At 36.2% G+C, this 18,690-nt stretch overlaps 1 protein-coding gene across 1 annotated transcript in view; it reads left to right on the top strand.

Moving 5' to 3' along the window:
• DST (dystonin) overlaps positions 1-18,690 on the top strand; it is a 515,142-nt gene that overhangs the window by 487,896 nt on the left and 8,556 nt on the right. Inside the window, exons 82-93 of the mRNA XM_012558529.2 lie at positions 844-1,003; positions 3,328-3,522; positions 4,438-4,566; positions 7,648-7,791; positions 8,689-8,877; positions 10,556-10,685; positions 12,343-12,506; positions 13,477-13,639; positions 14,400-14,554; positions 14,728-14,802; positions 15,677-15,694; positions 18,390-18,507. Of these exons, the coding sequence (XP_012413983.1) occupies positions 844-1,003; positions 3,328-3,522; positions 4,438-4,566; positions 7,648-7,791; positions 8,689-8,877; positions 10,556-10,685; positions 12,343-12,506; positions 13,477-13,639; positions 14,400-14,554; positions 14,728-14,802; positions 15,677-15,694; positions 18,390-18,507 (1,640 nt within the window). The remainder of the gene's footprint in view (positions 1-843; positions 1,004-3,327; positions 3,523-4,437; positions 4,567-7,647; positions 7,792-8,688; positions 8,878-10,555; positions 10,686-12,342; positions 12,507-13,476; positions 13,640-14,399; positions 14,555-14,727; positions 14,803-15,676; positions 15,695-18,389; positions 18,508-18,690) is intronic.

Below are 18,690 nucleotides of genomic sequence, written 5' to 3'. Positions count from 1 at the left end.
CCAATCACCCTCTTTCTCGTTATACTTCAACAGGAAGGCCCAAGATTTATTTAAAAAATTTTAAGTATTGAATAAACTACAGTAGTAGTGGGAGAATTCAAAGATAAAATGTCTTATAAATTTTATGTTTTCAAATTTTTCATTGATCTTTAGTCTCATCACTTTGTCAGAATCAAGATTAAATAGATTATGAAGTTCAGTTCTAGGAAACTTCACACTCAGTTTTAAAAAAATTGTGACTTCTCCAGTCTCAAAAGATTATGTACTGTTTAATTCCATCTATATGACATTCTCGAAAAGACAAAATTACAGTGATGGAAAACAGATCCGTGGATGCCAGGGGTTAGAGATGCGGAAGGGTGTGATGTGTAACTATAAAGAGATAGCACGAGGGAGATTTTGGGGGCAGTGGAACTTGACTGTGATGATGGTACATGAGTCTGTACATGTATTAAAATTCATAGGCCTGTATGCCAAAAAAAGTCAATTTTACTGTATAATAATTTTTTTAGTAAAATTTAGAATTTTTTTTTTTTTTTATTAAAGAGGCATACTTCTATGAGGAAACTGAAGGGTCATTGATTCCCAAAGGTGATCATGAGAGAATTTTTATGGAATGGATGCCATGTATTTAAGCAATAAAACAGAAAATTTGAGAAATGTCTTAAGAAAAGTTTTGTTATTCTCCAAGCAAAACAAAGAAATAGCGGTGATCACCAATATATTGTTTTTCCTCTTGAGCACTGCCCCACCTTCATAAATGAATTTGACATGCTCAGATATACAGGGATGGCTTTTTGTTGCTCAAATTGATTCTCCACTTTTTTTTTTTTTTTCCTGCAGACAAAACAAATTGGAAGAAGCCCTGTTATTTTCTGGACAATTCACTGATGCCCTGCAGGCCCTCATTGATTGGTTGTATAGAGTCGAACCCCAGCTGGCAGAAGATCAGCCTGTCCATGGAGACATTGATTTAGTGATGAATCTGATTGATAATCACAAGGTATCATTATCTGGAACATTTTATCTGTGGTTTGATTATAGAGGGAAAAGTAACCAATTAACTTAGCCTTTTAAAATCAGTAGACTGTATATCATACTGCATAATAATCTTTAATACTGAAATAATAAGTTTGAACAGAATCAGGAAACCAACTCTAGTAAGTGATTGGGAAAAGTAACTTTATAACAGTGAAATACTCTTATTTTTAATTACTATATTTAAAGTTAGAACGTGGAAAGTAATTTCATTCTCTGATGCTTTGAAACATGTTTCAAGAATGTTTTACTATTCTTGTGTTATTTATTTAAACAATTGCATAATATAATTTAAAATCATTTGTTCAGTGGCCTAGAACTCAGTTATTGCATAAGTATGTGGATTTGTGACATGACCTATGGGGTCATGATCAGCTACTTTTCTTTTTTAAAATGTTTTAACCTTGCCCCTCGAATTGTGGCAATTTATAACAGAAAGTGCTATGAGAGGTTTGATTATTCACTTATTTTAAGAAAATTGGTTTGCTTGCAGTCTCCTGATATGTATGTTAAACTGTCATGCAAATCTAAAGTAATAATCGAGACACCAAGCTGGCACTGAATGTGAGATCCTAAGTTATAATCAAATGATATAATGAAACAACCTTGGAAAAAACATGAAGCACAGTGCTCATGTAAAATAGTTTTACCAGAGTTAATTTGTATTTATATACAAATATTTTATAGTCCCCTACTACAATTCATGTTGCGTTTCCTCTCTATAATTTTTGAGTTTAGAAAATTCATTTTATTTTAAAATTCTTTCTTTATACTTTCCTGGTTGTGCTGTTTTGATCTTATCTATTTAAAATGTCCTTTTGTATATTTACTGTCCATTTTAAAGCTCTATTCTCTCCTTATTCCCATAAAAAAGAGTTTGTTCCACTTGGATATTAACAGAAAATAATAGACAAAGAACACTGATCAGGCCTACAAAACTTAAAGTTTTAAAAAGTACTTTGCCTATATTGAAACGATTTTTTGTGCATGATTAATACAAACTTGTCCACTCCTTGGCATTTATTTAGTGAGTAATGGATAGTATGATGTTATTTTTTACATAAATACCAAATTTTTATAAGCTCACTGTCTAAATATTTACTACCCTAGGTACTTGCCAGATTTTTTTTTACATATTCAAGGTCATCAAGAATGAATTAATCATTCAGCATTAGTAATACAATTGGAAGGCTCAAAAAGAAGTTTAAGTATACAAAGTACATTGGAAAGTCAACTCAAAACTATTGGATTAGTCCTATCACAAATGGAAAATTTAAATATTGTATCTTGTGTGTGTGTGTGTATCTGCAGACACAGCTAATTTAACAGTTAGAATGAAATCAATCAGGGAATTCATCACATTAGGTTTGGATTGTTTTTGATAGGCTGTCTTTTGTAAGTGACCTGAGTATCAGAATAGAAACAACCAAAATTATGGGATGTTTTTGGTTAATATTCATTTGTGATTATTTTTTAGAAAAATAAGTTAATTTTACTCTACACAGAGGATGATTTTTTGAAAGAACTAATTTCATATACAGAATGTTGGATCAGAAATGAAGACCTCTGGGGCCATTTCTTGGATTAAGTCTGTGGCCAAAAGAAGCCAGTTTAATTCCTGGCATATCAGAGTTCATCAGAATTAGGCAGAAGAGGAAACAAAAAGCTTTTCCTCTAAGGTGACAGATAAGGATTTAAGCCTCTAAAATTTGACATTACAGGATAGTACTCAGGATGCTATGAAAGCCAAAGGCATGTTAGGGGCAAAAAAGGACTGACTCCCTCTGGGCTTCTCTTTCATTATCTTTAAGACCCCCATGGTTATGCTCCAGGATTGCTCAGTCATCTATTAGTCTCTTCGATGTTTACTAATTAAAAGTTTTGTGCAGCCAACATGCACTTGACACTCACACCAATAATTTGAGAGAAATTCAAATATCATACTGAAGGGTCAGAGAAAAAAAGGAATTTGATTTTTTTTTTTTTTTTTAATGTGGAATTGAAATAAAGAAGGCCAGCCACCATTATTTAAATCCAGTTTCCCACTTAAAACATAAGTTCATCTTATCTTGGCCCTTCGTGAGAATGTTACAAAACTAAATAGATGCAAGATTTTGTTCTTGACGATGCTCCAATAGGAGCAATGTGTCATTTCAGATCTTCCGAAGATTCTGCAAAAAAATATGGTCATTAAATTGTATGTCTGGAAACCTGCACATGATGTGATATATATATTACTGTTTTGGTTTTGTAACTAAAAATTAATTTTAAAAGATATGGTCGTCTTAGGTCTTCCAGAAAGAGTTGGGGAAGAGGACCAGCAGCGTGCAGGCCCTGAAGCGCTCAGCCCGAGAGCTCATTGAGGGGAGTCGTGATGACTCCTCCTGGGTCAAGGTCCAGATGCAAGAACTAAGCACCCGCTGGGAGACTGTGTGTGCACTTTCTATATCGAAGCAAACCCGGCTAGAAGCAGCCCTGCGTCAGGTAAAAATCACGTAAACTATCGCTGTGTGTCATGAGCAAAGTACTGAGGCCCCAGCAAGAACTGCTGTAATAAAGAACTGTGAGGCTCCTCATTTCTTACCAGGGCAGTGATGAACAGAATTCTCATAACATCATTGCCTTAGTTCTTCCCGCTCAAGAATTTAAACTACTCAAAGAGGGAAGTTTTCTAATCTTCAGTCGAAGGTGCTGCTGCAGTAATTTTTCAGCTTGAAAGGATGATGGATTGTTGTTCCACCTACAGTCGGTTTGTTAAAATGGTGAATTAGTCTTCATATACACCGTTTGCCATATTAGATGTTCTCTTATATTTGTAAAATGCAGTACCATATATCCTTATCTTTTTAATGGGAGGTTAATGCATATAATAGAGCCCTGGTGGCACAGTGGTTAAGAGCTACAGCTGCTAACCAAGAGGTCGGCAGTTTGAATCCACTAGCCGCTCTTTGGAAACCCTATGGGGCAGTTCTACTCTGTCCTGTAGGGTCGCTGTGAGTTGAAATCGATTCGACAGCAACGGGTTTGATTTTGATTTTTTGGAATGCGTATATTGGAGTCTCTGAGTGGTGCAAACGGATAAGCACTCAATTGCTAACCAAGAGATTAGCAGTTCAAATCCACCCAGAGGCTCCTCAGAAGAAAGATGTGGCAATCTACTTCAGAAAGGTCACAGACATTGAAAACTATGGAGCACAGTTCTAGTTTGAAACACTGGGGGTCACTATGAGTTGGAATCGACTCAGTGGCAGCAATTTTTTTTAAATGCATATAATTAATTTAAATTTAAGAATTTTTTTTTTCATTGAGGAGAGGAATTTACTGTGCACTTACGTAAATTTTGCTAACCAGGTATATTTGGGGATCTTGTTTGGGATGTGTTTGTGTGTGAATTTTTAGGCAGAGGAATTTCACTCCGTGGTGCATGCCCTCCTGGAGTGGCTGGCTGAGGCAGAGCAAACCCTTCGCTTCCATGGCATTCTCCCAGATGATGAAGATGCTCTTCGGAATCTCATCGATCAGCATAAAGTGAGTTATGTATAAATACTAAGAACTAAATGAGAAAATCAAAGAAAGTAGGGAAAATAGACTCATGCTTGCAAATATCAACTGCATGATCATTTTCCTTTCTGGAAGTAATAAAAGATCCTAGTACATTTAAGAATTTAGCTGTATTTTCCTTGTGTATGTGTGTGTACCTTTGAACCTGCAAGTATAGGTACCTATCTTTTTACGTTTTCTTTATAGAGAAGGTTATTCTAAAATTAGTCACTCTGTTTCCTATCTTAAGGAAGCACATTGAGTTTTCCAAGGGGTTGTTTGGCTTCTGACCAAAATTAATATTGTTGCGCGTCTATGTGAATTTCAAAACAAAAATGTCCTTAATGAGCAGCTTTGGCATTTATAAATTATACCAGTAGAATTGTAAATTAATAATTTTGACCTTTGTAAGCAAGACAAGCAAATAATTTAATAACTGGTCTTTGAATTTTATTTTTATCTATCTGCTGCTTCTGTTTTTAATCAAGAGCCCCCTTAAATCCTTTTTAGAAGTAACCCATAGTATAAATCACAAATTTAAAAATGAATTATGTAACTAGATGTACTACTGAATAATTAGCCAAGTAAAAATCTGGCCATTGGGTTTTTAAGGCAAGATCTTTTCTGTGAGAATGCACAGAACTTAGCAGAACCCTGAAGATGAGTGGTCCAGATAGCTCTTAACAGATGTTTTTTAACCTTTGACTCTAAAAGTCAGGGATTTGCAAGGCTGCCATTCGTGGTAGGGTTGATGTCAGCATTTCCTAATAACTTTAAAAGATCTGTTTAACACCACTGAATAACCACGTTTTTCAAGGTCAGCTTGGAAATACATCACTAATTCCAGTGTAGCGTGGATTACATCATCTGTAGAGGCTTCTTATTTTAATTAACATGCTCTCTCAATGATTGGTTGCTGAACCTTGAGGGGTGAACTATTGCCTTGTTGTTAATAAAAGTGATGCAAGCTTGTATAGCATTATCTGGAGGAAAGTAATGCTCCCTACCACATTTAAATTTGAAGGTAGAATACAAAGATAGGAAAATTACATCACATTTATTGTAAATCTTTGATTCAGTTCAATAATTTGAAAATATAGTTTATATTATTTTGCTGTGGGCTGACCCCCCGCCCGTATTATTTTAGAGTCCCACTAACATACTTGGAAACCCTGGTGGCGAAGTGGTTAAGAGCTATGGCTGCTAACCAAAGGTCAGCAGTTTGAATCCACCAGCCTGTCTTTGGAAACCCTATGGGGCAGTTCTACTCTGTCCTATAGGGTCGCCATGAGTCGGAATCGACTTGACAGCAATGAGTTTGGTTTGGTTTTTAACATAACTTGGGTTTGGGTCTCAGAGTAGGAGTAAGTATGAGCTGGACTCTCTGAACCCCATAGTGCATATCTGCCACCCCTATAGAAAGAAGCATGAATGTGCCTCCCCCCCTCACTTCAGGACCAAGAAACACTCAGAAACTCCAGGAAGCAGGCATCTAGAGCAGAAGTAGTGGTCTTTACAACAAATAATTTTTAAATATTTTTAAAGAGCATAAAATTACATGTAATTTTATAAACCACTTTTTAGTAGTAATATTGTGCAGTGGCATTATTCATTCTTTGTAATTTCCTCTGCTTCCCTTCACCCATTCACCAATAGAAGAAAAACAGAACATTTAATTTAATTTTGTAGTGCCAGGACTTCTCAGTATAGTCCAATATCTGACAATGGCAGGCGTTCCCGCATGAGTACAGAGCGGTAAGATGTAACACTCAGACTAGATCTGAAGAGCACGGAGCGTAGTGGGGCATTGACAGAGGAGTCCAGAAAAATATTCCATGTTGAAAACTTAGTCATGATAGCAGAGTATATTGCTGATTAAACCTTGATGTCACAACAGTGAACATGTATAAATAAAAGGGTTGAAAAGCATTTATTCAGTCTGTCAGTGTGATAAGTAATCCTTGTAGTGCAGGAGTTGGAATAGATAGGGGTATCTGAAGGCTCTGAAACTCTACATGAGGTTTTGGAGGCCTGTCACATTTTTTAGGAAAAAGGTCCTCATTTTTTAACCATACTTTCAGAGTTCTGTGATCTGTGTATCTCTGGATACAGTTCTGATGATAGAAAGTACAATGATGTATGTGAGACATTTGTAACAAGATCAATATGAAAGACTGCCCTTGGCCCATGCAGACTTTGTTTATCCTGCTCCCTATGGAAACTGGCTAGAGCTGCCAGAAACAGAGGAGAGTGGTGCTTGTTGGCGTTCCTGAGGGACACAGTTCTCACACAGCCTGCTGTCAGGCCTACTCCCTTCACGCCTCCCCTGGCTGTTTCCTGCCTGCAGGGGTGGATTAAGCAGTAAGCAGTGTTTGCCTGGGCTTAATTGCCTTTACTTACTAATCTGCAGCGCACAATTTCCCATGGGTTTCACCACATCATTGGTGTGGTGAAAAACAGGTGAAATTGTGCGCTACAGATTAGTAAGTAAGCATAAGTAAGCCCTTGTGTACCTTGCTTATTGAGTAATCCAGCCTGCCTGCCTGAACACTTTGAGCCTCTTTCCCACAGCCCTAAACATTTATAGCTCCTTGCCCGGCCATCTTTCTTCCTTGGCACTTTCTTGCACATATTCCTATCTTTCCTGGCAAAATCAATGCTATTTTAAATAGTAACCTTGTTTTTTTAGAATACTTTTTTTTGGCACTCATTACAATTTCTGTCTCTGCTATTACTGTTTCTCCCAATCTTGAACTCCTAATCTCCATTAATAATGTAAATGTAATACATCCAAACTTAGGAGAGTGTATTTTTTTGTATAATGTATTTTGTAGAGCATAAGATATTATCCTGTGCTTGTATTTTAAAATAACAATTAGAAAGTGTTTTATTTCCTATTCCTTTCCCTTCTCCTCCCTTGATTCCCCAATTAGTGGATTCTTTCCAACTGTGAATAAACCAGTCTAGGTTCTTGCTTATTTGTTTAACTCTGACAGTCAGATGAACGTCACCAGAGTTTTGTTCTCAACCTGTGCCAGCAGCTAATTGAGGTCTTTGTTTCTGCTATAGGAATTCATGAAGAAACTGGAAGAAAAAAGAGCTGAACTAAACAAAGCCACCGGTATGGGAGACGCCGTGTTGTCCATCTGCCACCCTGACTCCATCACCACCATTAAGCACTGGATAACCATCATCCGGGCCAGGTTTGAGGAGGTCAGTGGGTCTCAGATAGTCTTTAGAGCAGCAGTTGCTTTGATAGTTGGGAGGGAGTGGGAAATTCCAGCAATTAAGATGGGAAAATGAGACCTCTGCAGAGAAAAAGTTTCTTTAAAATACACTTGTGAGCATTAGGAGCCCTGGTGGCACAGTAGTTAAGTGCTCTGCTGCTAACCAAAAAGTCACTTGTTCAAACCTACCAGCTTCTCCGTGGCAGAAGGATGTGGTAGTCCACTTCAATAAAGATTTACAGCCTTGGAAACCACATGAGGCAATGCCACTCTGTTCTGTAGGGTCACTGTGAGTCAGAATTGACTCAATGGCAATGGGTTTGTTTTTTGGTTTGTGAGCATTACCAGTCTCTGTGATTCACTTAAAAAAGAAAAAAAAGGAATTTTGCAGCTGTGCCCGAGACATTAAAAGGCAAAGATCTAGTTCACTGTATAACATTTTATACATTTCCACTTTGTGTTAGTTGAATAATCTAGCAATTGAATAGTATTTTAGAGCAATATATGCTTGTGAAGTGAATTGGCATACACAAAAGCAAATTAATTCTGTATGTAAGATCTTAGCGTTTTTCATTTCCACTCTGTGCTGCATGGAGTAAGCATACTTGGTCCTTCAGAGAATACCTATCTGAACTTCTGTGAGGAAGCCTGGGTGATTGATGTACATGTTTAAACTTCTGAAGGTGACATATATAATGGAGAGCTCCCATATCCTCCATGGGCTGAGCCTTGGTGCCACTAATGGGAATCTAAAAAGGGTGGAAGCATCATAGGTCAAGCCCAGGGTGATCCTAATTTACATCCTTAAATTTGTGTGTTTTATATCAATGAAACTATTCACCAAGTTGGAAGAAATTCAGAGAAATTTCTGTTTCTCCAATAGGTGCTGGCCTGGGCGAAGCAACATCAGCAGAGATTGGCGAGTGCACTGGCAGGGCTCATTGCTAAACAGGAGTTGTTGGAAGCTTTGCTGACTTGGTTGCAGTGGGCTGAAACCACACTTAGTGAGAAGGATAAGGAGGTCATCCCCCAGGAGATTGAAGAGGTGAAAGCCCTCATTGCAGAGCACCAGGTAAAATAAATATAATCCTAGGCCATTAGCCATCTTCTCAGATATTCTTTCCTTTCTTACTTCTCAAAAGATTTCTTTGTGCTTGTTACCTTCATTTTCTCAGTCATAGTCCTCAACTCCTTACAACTGGTTTCTAATTCTACAACTGCCCTAAACTTCTCTCTTTACCAGGGCCGGATTACCCAATAAGCAAGATACATACTGGCTGATTTGTCTGTACTTAGTAATCTGTAGTGAACGATTTCACACGGGTTTCTTTGACGTGGTGAAACCCATGTGAAATCATTCACTACAGATTAGTAAGTAAACACAAGTAAGCCCATGTGTACCTTGCTTAGTGTAAGCCTGTGCATACCTTGCTTACTGGTTAATCCACCCCTGCTTTCAGTTACTTAATTTTGATGGTCTTCCTTCTCCCTCTGTGATCGTTGTGAAACTTCTTTCTCTTTTGTCCTCTGTGAAGTTACCTGGTAATCCTGTGCACTGTCTCAGATTGGCAGATTGGCACCTGCCCTACCTGTTGCCTTCTAAATGGCAGCTCTTCATAAATTTTATCCTCAGCGCTCTATTCCTTTTGCTTTGCCTCTTCTTTTGGTGATCTCATCCACACCCATGGCTTCAAGTGGCACTTTGTACTATTCCATGTTTGCATTTTCATTAGTATGCTGCTAAATACCTCCTAAAATGGCCATCAGCACTGCAGGTTATAAAAGAGACCACATCCTGTGTCTCAGAAACAGTACTTCTCCTACATATCCTACTTGTTTTAATCTCTGACATGATGAGCATCACACTAACTCTGATTTATTTGTTTACTTATCTGTTTGTTTGATATAAATTTACAAAGGAAACCACTGAAACTTTAAATGTTGGCCCAGTTAAGCAGTTAACGTAATGGCTCTGAAGTGTCTCAGGCCATGTTCCCTGTGATCAGTGTTCTCCAGTGTGACAGATATTCTGGGAACATGTTACTGCACCTTTCAGTTCTGTCCCTCCTCCATATTTTACCACAGTCTCTGCCTTTCCTCAGCTTTTCGCACATGTTCCAGATACAAGGATACCTAGTCAATGATAGCCTAAGGAGATGAGAAAAGGAATAAGATGTTCAAATGGGTTAAATACACCTGATAAACTTTAACATTACCCTCCCTGGCATAGTTTATTTGTTAATAGACATATTTAAAACATACCCACATTTGATGTGGATGCTTTACGCCTGTATATATCAAAGTCATCTTCAGTGTTTCAAGTGAAATGCCGCACAGAAAAGTCCCAGGGACTACCCCAGTTAACTAGTTCCTTTGCAGCCAAACGCTCACTTAAGATTCTTCAAGAGAGTTGTGGACGCTTAAGTTTGGTTGGTGTTACGTTTGGTTATTCATATAACTGCTCCCATGCATGGTTTATTAAAGTGAAACAAATCATTATTTTTGTATTTAAATTTACTCTTTGCCAGCTATAACATTTTACATTCTTTAGAAATTAGAATTGTAATTTCTGTAAATGCTGTACTATGATGGTTTTGACTTTTTTTTCCCCTTAAGATAAAACATGATGATTTTTCCCCTTTTTTGGAAACAATAACACAATTCCTTTTTCCTTTTATTTTCAGTTCATTTCTGAAGGTGGTTTTCTCTAATACACTTTTATTTAACTGAAATAATTTCTTCCATTTCAGACCTTCATGGAGGAAATGACCAGAAAGCAGCCTGATGTAGATAAAGTTACCAAGACCTATAAGAGGAGAGCAGCTGATCCTTCCTCATTACAGTCCCATATTCCAGTCCTGGATAAGGGACGAGCAGGAAGTAAGCAGTATCCGATTTCTTTACAGTGAAGATGGTTATGCAAGGAAGACAGTTTTCTTTTACGTAAAGTTATCATTGGAAATCTTGGAGCAATTAAGGGATTCTACATGAGATCTGTATCACAAAAAGTTTTGTTGAAAGAATATATGGGCTCAAGAATTGTAGCAGTTTGATTAAAAGTACAGGAAAAGATATATCCAGGTCCCTGTATATAACTTCATTTGCTCAAAGTGTATCTTACAGATTAGTTAGAATAAATTGGAAATTTTTTCAACAGAACCAGAAATCACCAATCCCTTTGAATTATATCTCATTTCTCTTCTATGAATGGGACAAAAAATGACCATCACATGGCTAAAGTTCATGAACCTACTGTTCACTAGTAACCGGCAATATAACAGATTTTGCCCCTGTTCATTTGATTAGAGGCTCTATTTACTTACTTCTCTGGCTACCTTGACCCAAAGAAATGACATTAAAAACAGTAATAGTTAACTTGGAGATTTAACAAAAGCAAAATTTGTATTGTACGTTTTATATGTATCTGAATGGTGCCTTCATACACTTTTTTTTTAATTTAAAAAAAGTGATTTCAGACCTAATACAAGAAGTCAGGGTAACAAAGTGATTAAGAACTCTGAAGCCAGAATCCCTGGTTGTCCCCACCCCAGCAGAGAAATGTAACGTTTGACAAGTTACTTAAACTCTCTGAGCATCAGTGTCCTAAGCTATAAAAGAGGATAATCATAACCTTATTGGACTGCTGTGAGGATTAAATGGAAAATGCATATAAAGTGCTTAGCAAACTTCTGGGCATATTGTAAATAATAAATATTAGCCATTAATGTTTATAAATAGCCCTAGTCTGGGAGTTAGGAATTCTAGGCAAATCCCAGCTTGGACACTAACTTTCTGTAGGCCCTTAGGTCAGTAGCTTTTCTAAGCCACATTTAACCATGCAGTTAGATGAGCAAAATGTGTTAAGATAGTTATTTTGTGAAGTTATAGAAACTTGTGACAATAGCCAGACACAGGGAGAAAACTTGAGTAAGATAGTATGTTTGGGCACGTGACTACACACAGGAAACACATCAGTCTTAGTAGAAAGATGGTTTGGGAGAAAGCTGGGGCCTGACATGTGCGCATCCATATTTGAATATTTGCGAATTTGTAAAGTACCTTGTTGTGACTCTAATGATGTCCCAGTGCCTCCTGCCCTCACCTCCTCTCTTTCAGTCTTATCCTCTAAAAAAAGGGCAGCTGTAGTTGATTCTAAAGCATGTCTCACTTTCCTAGGAGATTTCCTTTATCTTGTCTTAGCAAAGAGGAGGATCACAAAGTGCTTCCTTGTGATTGAAGTGACAGGAATCTTAAGCTGGAAAATGCTTTCAGTATAAGTTTCATGAGAGAATGTTACAATATTTAAATGCCCCCGTTAAGATGTATTTCTCTAATTTATATGAACAGTATGTGATCCTTAATAAGTAAAACACATTTGGACCTTGACATTATATGTCATCTAAGTTAGGATATTTCTACTCGTAATTTTCAATAAGTAAGTTGATTCAGTCTTAGCCAGGAAAAGAAAAGGCCAAGCTTTAACATATTTCAGGACCCTGGAAACTCTGCTATCCTAACTGAAGTTACATTTGCACAGGAAAACGCTTCCCAGCATCAAGCTTATATCCCTCTGGATCACAGACGCAAATAGAAACCAAGAACCCCAGAGTAAACTTATTGGTGAGCAAATGGCAGCAAGTCTGGCTCCTTGCATTGGAAAGGAGGAGGAAGCTAAATGACGCTTTGGACAGACTGGAGGAGGTTAGAAAGCTCATACATTCACCATATTGCCATTTGCCTGTATTCATCATAACACTTTGTCAAAATTTTGATTTTTTAGAATTTTCTGATAATGGATAAGTAAAGTCTTGCTATTTGAATGTATGTTTTACCTCTAAAATTGATACTGCAAGTATTTACATTTTTGTGAGAAACTGATTTATGGGATTTGGAGTTAGAGAATCAATGAAGTGAAAAATGAATATGTTTTAACATAATCAGAGGATGGCTCTTTAAGAAAAGATCAAACTTGCAATATATTTGTTGGTAGTACTACCTGGCAAATATCATCATTTACAATGCAGATCTTTAATTATATATATTCTATGATTTGAGATTTAGAGTTTCAGATTCTTAAGTTAGGAAATTTTCAGAAGTCTAGGGAAGTTAGGAGGAAGCCCTGGTGGTTGAGAGCTCGGCTGCTAACTGAAAGGTTGGTAGTTCGAATCCACCAGCTGCTGCTTGGAAGCTCTATAGGGCAGTTCTGCTCTGTCCTGTAGTGTCACTATGAGTAGGAATTGACTGGACGGCAACAGGTTTGGGTTTTTTTTTTTGGTTTTACAGGAGTTAAGGGAATGGCTCATAGGAAAGGGAGAGAAAGCAAGGGATTAGAGAAGTTATACTGAGCTGGGCGTGCGTGCAGTGGGCAGAGTACTAGTGGTGGTACTCGGGGGCAGACCACCATTGTGATTTGGGCATTATCAGAAATTTTCAGTTTGATTTTTTTAATTTGGTTTCTTCTATTTGTAAAGAAAGTTCAGTGATAGTAATGCAGTAGACTTTATAGAAAAAATGTTTCTGAGTCCCCTTTTCAAGATTATGCCTTTTTTGGAAATGGGTAATTTATGTGCATTCCCTAAAAGATCATTAAAAGTAACTTTATGGATACAATATAAGACATAATTTGAGTGCAGCATTAATTCAACCAAAAAATACCTTTTGCTCTTTCTAGCTGAGGGAATTTGCTAACTTTGATTTTGATATCTGGCGTAAAAAGTACATGCGATGGATGAATCACAAGAAATCTCGAGTGATGGACTTCTTCAGGAGAATTGATAAAGATCAGGATGGAAAAATAACCCGACAAGAATTTATTGATGGAATTCTTTCCTCAAGTAAGTTCCAAGATAGACGACTAACTGATACAATTTTTAAAGAAAATAAGCCCAGTTTAAAATTGCGGGGCTGGTAAATTTGGCTTACTTAATAAAACTTTGCCTTTACTTGACTAGGAAGTCACTGTCCTTAATAAAAAAGTCCTTAGTAAAATTTGTGGTTTGGGAGTCAGGCACACTTGTTAATTGTGTAACTACAGATACATGCCTTCACCCCACTGAATCTGTGTCCTCATTAGTATAATAAAGTACTAATATTTGATTCTTAGGTTGTTGCCTCGCTTGTAATAGAAAGTCAGTAAATGAAAGTTCCTTGTTCCTTTCTTTTTGTTTTCAATTCACATTCTAATCTAACAATCTCATTAATACAAAATTACAACTCTAAAAATTCTTAAAGTATATGTCACCTTCTTGTTTGATGTTTTAGTCATATGCATGTGATTTCCCTGGCAAATATTACTGAAAGTCATTCTTAAAGTAAATTTCCCCGTTTGAAATTGCTAATATTAAACAGTTTTCAACCTACAGAAACAGCCGTTTTCATGTGGTTCACCCTAATTGTAATTAAAGATAAATTTGGGTTACATATAAAGCTGATTTGTTTGTAATGATGTAAATAAGTTTTTTTCTTTTTTTAAGGCCTTTAATATGTTTGATCACCATGCTAATATAACCTACTGCACACTGAGATACTCAGATTAAAATGTGTAATTGAGGTAGAATGAACATCCACTACTTACTATTATTCTGAAAATTTTAGAGTTCCCAACCAGTCGCCTGGAGATGAGTGCAGTTGCAGACATCTTCGACAGAGACGGCGACGGATATATTGACTACTATGAATTTGTAGCAGCCCTTCACCCAAATAAGGATGCATATAAACCTGTCACCGATGCTGATAAAATTGAAGATGAGGTACTGGTTATCTTCCCACTGCCTGCCATAATGATAGCGTGTTCCGCCGGAATACCAGGCGCAATTCATATGACCATTTTATTTCTTTACGTTTGATTGTCGTGTCAAAGTTTTAAGGATTCCACTTTGTAATATTAACATTGAAGTGAATATTTCATCATTGTTTTTGGCAGGTGACAAGGCAGGTAGCTAAGTGTAAATGTGCAAAACGATTTCAAGTTGAACAGATCGGAGATAACAAATACAGGGTAAGTTTTCAAAACAGCTCGGTAGTTCTTCTAAGGGATATAAGTTAAAATTTTGTATACAGTTTGATCCGTGTTATTTTCTAGGAATCCTAATTATTTATTTTTACCTCATAACACAATTTAATGGTATATGAAATTACAACTTTCATAATTTTAAGTTATATAAAGATAGCCTACATTTTATATATTAGGACGTATCTTTGAAATATATACACATTCATTATTTTTAAGGAGAATAATATTACAGGAGAACACTCAAATCTCATATTGCTTCATATTACTTTATAATATTTTTTATTATGATTAGAGGTAAGTTTTCAGATTTCGAATAACCAAGCTAGAACCATAAAATTAAAAATGTTGACTCATTTTTATGATTATGAAAAAGAAGCAGTGTTTTCCAGTTGTGCAATCGTTATTGCTTTCATCTGAAATAGAACAACTCAGTTTACCTTCTTCAAAATAATTAGTTGAAGAAAAATATGACTTCATCACTATTTCTCTGTCTTTTGTTTCTTTTTTAGAATACCTCTTTTATGTAGGACCTAGATAGGATATATGCTGAGTTTCCCTAATACAGTGTGCTACTTACAAAGGAAACATTATTTTTTACTTTTATATTTTCACATTGAAAATAATCCATCGACATACTCAAATTTTTACCTTAAATTTGAAACCCAGAGATTTTCCAGAAAATCAGTAGAGAAATTTTCTCATTTATTTGGCTTGAAGTTGGGATAACTGGGTACCTGCACATCTCTAAACTGGATACTATATCCAGCGCGTGAGAGTGTGTGTGTTCTAGAGTCATATAGAAGTTTCCTGTTGAACTAATTGTCTTTCTCCCATTTTCATTTTTTTTTTTTTTTGTCAGTTCTTCCTGGGAAATCAGGTATAAACCAGTGGAATGTATTCTCAAGTTCCCAATTATTTTTTATTTTAATTCATAGTCATTAAAGCTTGCCATGGCCAATCTTTCCCATGCTGTCCCCCTAGCTACTACATTGTTGGTTGGCGTGGTGTTTCTGTAAGCGCTATAAGGGTCCTCAATCCAGGATTCCTTTTTGCCTTGTGTCTTAAATGAGGAGATTACTTTTAAGCGAACCAGATAATGAATTGCAGCTTGTCTGACTACAGTGTTAAATGCAATGTTCAATTCCAATATATATTAATATTATTAGTATATTTTTTATGCGAAGTACTCATTGGAACACAAATTTGGTTCTCCACACACCTCTGTGTAGCCATGTTGGTATTTAATCATTAAGGGCATATGGTATTTGGTAGCTAGAGAAGGATCAGCATCAGGCAGTGACACAGGAAAGCAGAGCAGTCAAGGTCTCCAGGGCAGTCAGCCACGAAGTAACATGTTTACTCCATTGGTTCTAAATCACTGATTTATTCTGTGGTTCTAAATCATCCATTGGTTCTATCCATTGGTTCTAAATCACTGATTTATTCTTACCCTAGCACTGTGCATCCTCTGAGTAGAAATTTTAACTCGTCAGTGATGCCATTCCTGTTAAGGAAATTTGTCTCTTACAACTCATGAAATCTTAAACTCACATTGTATGCCACCTGGACCTCACATTTAAGTCTGTATAAATCATCCATTGGCAAAGCACCATGATCAGAATTTTAGAACTAAAGAAGAGAGAAATCATATTTTGATTTAAACATGTTTGTGAAAGAGAAGAGTTCTTTACTATTTGCTTTTGGAAAGAACTAGTACCTGACCACTGTCATATTGGATATTGCTCTGCCAGTCAGTTTTTAAGCCATTTTACAACTCAAGCTTCAGATTATATATTCTCACCATTTATTGCAAGCAAATATTTTTTTAAAACAGAAATAGTTGCTTTGAATAGATTTTTTAAACTTTCATTAATTATAATACTTAAAAAGTTTACTTTTCCATTCTTGTTAGTTTCAAAGTCAGCAATTGGGATAGCATCTTTTATTTGTGGAGAAGGAGAAAGAAATACCTCAAAGAGCTGTATTCACTGAAAGCACAAAAAACATTAGTCTATTTTTTCTTGCCTTATGAGTGGGAAAATTAGGGAAATTCTGAGGATAATGTTAGTTGTTTGGAGAATGCCTTTCCAAAATATAATTTAAAACATACATTTTTATTAGAATTGAAATTTCATCTCTACAAAATACTTTAGTGATATCTGCAAAACATTTGTTTTGAATGTAATCTTGGACCAAAATTATCTGGTCCAATTATCTGGTTCCTTAGGGTAATTTTCTTAACCCACCCCCCCTCCTTTCCCTTTGCTTATTAGCAGCACCCAAATTTTTCTAACAAAATCAACATAGATTTTGAGTTTTAAATTTTAATTTACATTTTCAGGTGCAAGTTTAATTCTAGGAAAATTGAAGTTAGGTTTAAAAATAAATTTAGAAATAGTGATTGGAAATGGTTTGATGTAAAACGCATGAGTTCCTGCTGGTGCATTTTACGTGCTTTCCAGGCCCTTCTGAGTTTTAGGATTTTGAATGGGATTTGGTTGGCTTCCTTTTAGGATTCCATTACTTAAGGTTTTCTGTTTATCCATTTTGAGCCCAGACAAATAGACAAAGTGACAGTTGTATCTTATTTATCTTAAAAAGAAGCTATTATATTTAATTTTATGTTCATCTTGCTGTGTTATTTGCTGGGTTGGCAACCATGAAATTCAGCATGGTGATTTTTATAAGTTAAACATTAACCTATTAGAAATGATTTTAAGGTATAAAATCATTTCTCATGGGCTTTCAAAACAAACAAACGTTATGATCAGGGACTAGTCTTAGAAACTGTTTTCAGGACTTGCAGACTCCATAGCAAATTCAGGTGATAAGAGATCCATTGACTGTTTGTTAGTGTCTACAGTTATGGTACAATCAGCTTTGAGAGAAACCCTTTTGGATTTGAAAGCTGAATTACTAATAATGTGACAGTGGCTCTTCTGACATGAAAGTAATCTAAGGTGGCATATTAACCCACCTTTAACAAATTGGTTTACCAGATCATTAGGGATGCAGAAATTGTAGTTGCCTATGAAATTTTACTGGTCACATTCACTGACCCCTTTATTCTCCCTAAGCCAAACCTCTTAGAGAAAACGAAATGAGTTTATGAAGATTTCTTCCACAAATTTCAGTGGACAATAGTTTTAATGTAACAATGAAGAGGAATCAGTTTATGACATTTTCTTCAGAATCATCTTACTTTGTATGAGCCCTGGGCAAGTTGGGCCAGTGCTTGTTTTCATGGCTGCATTAATATCTAGAAATATTTTTCAATTATTGCTTTACTAATGTTGTTTATATCATAAGAAATAAAGATATTTCTTAGACCAAAGCTTCTGTATTATACTTGATAACCTTTATCTTTTTTCCAAACTGTTCCCTTTGGGCTAAATCAGCATGTGGCCGTCTAACGCAGACCATTGCAGACCCCCTTTCTTAGATTTTACTAATCGCTGTGAACTAAACAAGAAATTAAAACTGGTTGCTTAAGCTATTGCAGATTGTGCATCACCCTTTAATTTAGAATTATTATTGACAATTAGAGGTTCTTTCTTTCTTCATCTGCACAGTTTGGAGATTCCCAGCAACTGCGACTTGTTCGGATCCTACGAAGTACTGTGATGGTTCGTGTTGGAGGTGGATGGATGGCACTTGATGAGTTCTTAGTGAAAAATGATCCTTGCAGGGGTAAGGAGTTGCTTATGTCAAGATAATAACACCATGAAAATGTTTCAAGTCTATATTATTTTCCAGCATCAAAAGCATGCTGGGTATAATTTTGGTCATTTATCCAAACAGTATTTCACATTGCTCTCTGTCAGCCTAAAGTTCCCAGAGAACTTGTGGCAGTCATGTAAACCATGTTCTTTT

This window comes from Trichechus manatus, unplaced genomic scaffold (genome assembly GCF_000243295.1).
Source record: "Trichechus manatus latirostris isolate Lorelei unplaced genomic scaffold, TriManLat1.0 scaffold00172, whole genome shotgun sequence".
NCBI classification, from domain to species: domain Eukaryota; kingdom Metazoa; phylum Chordata; class Mammalia; order Sirenia; family Trichechidae; genus Trichechus; species Trichechus manatus.
Note: the sequence above shows the minus strand (reverse complement) of the source record. Positions and strands in the feature narration are given on the sequence as shown.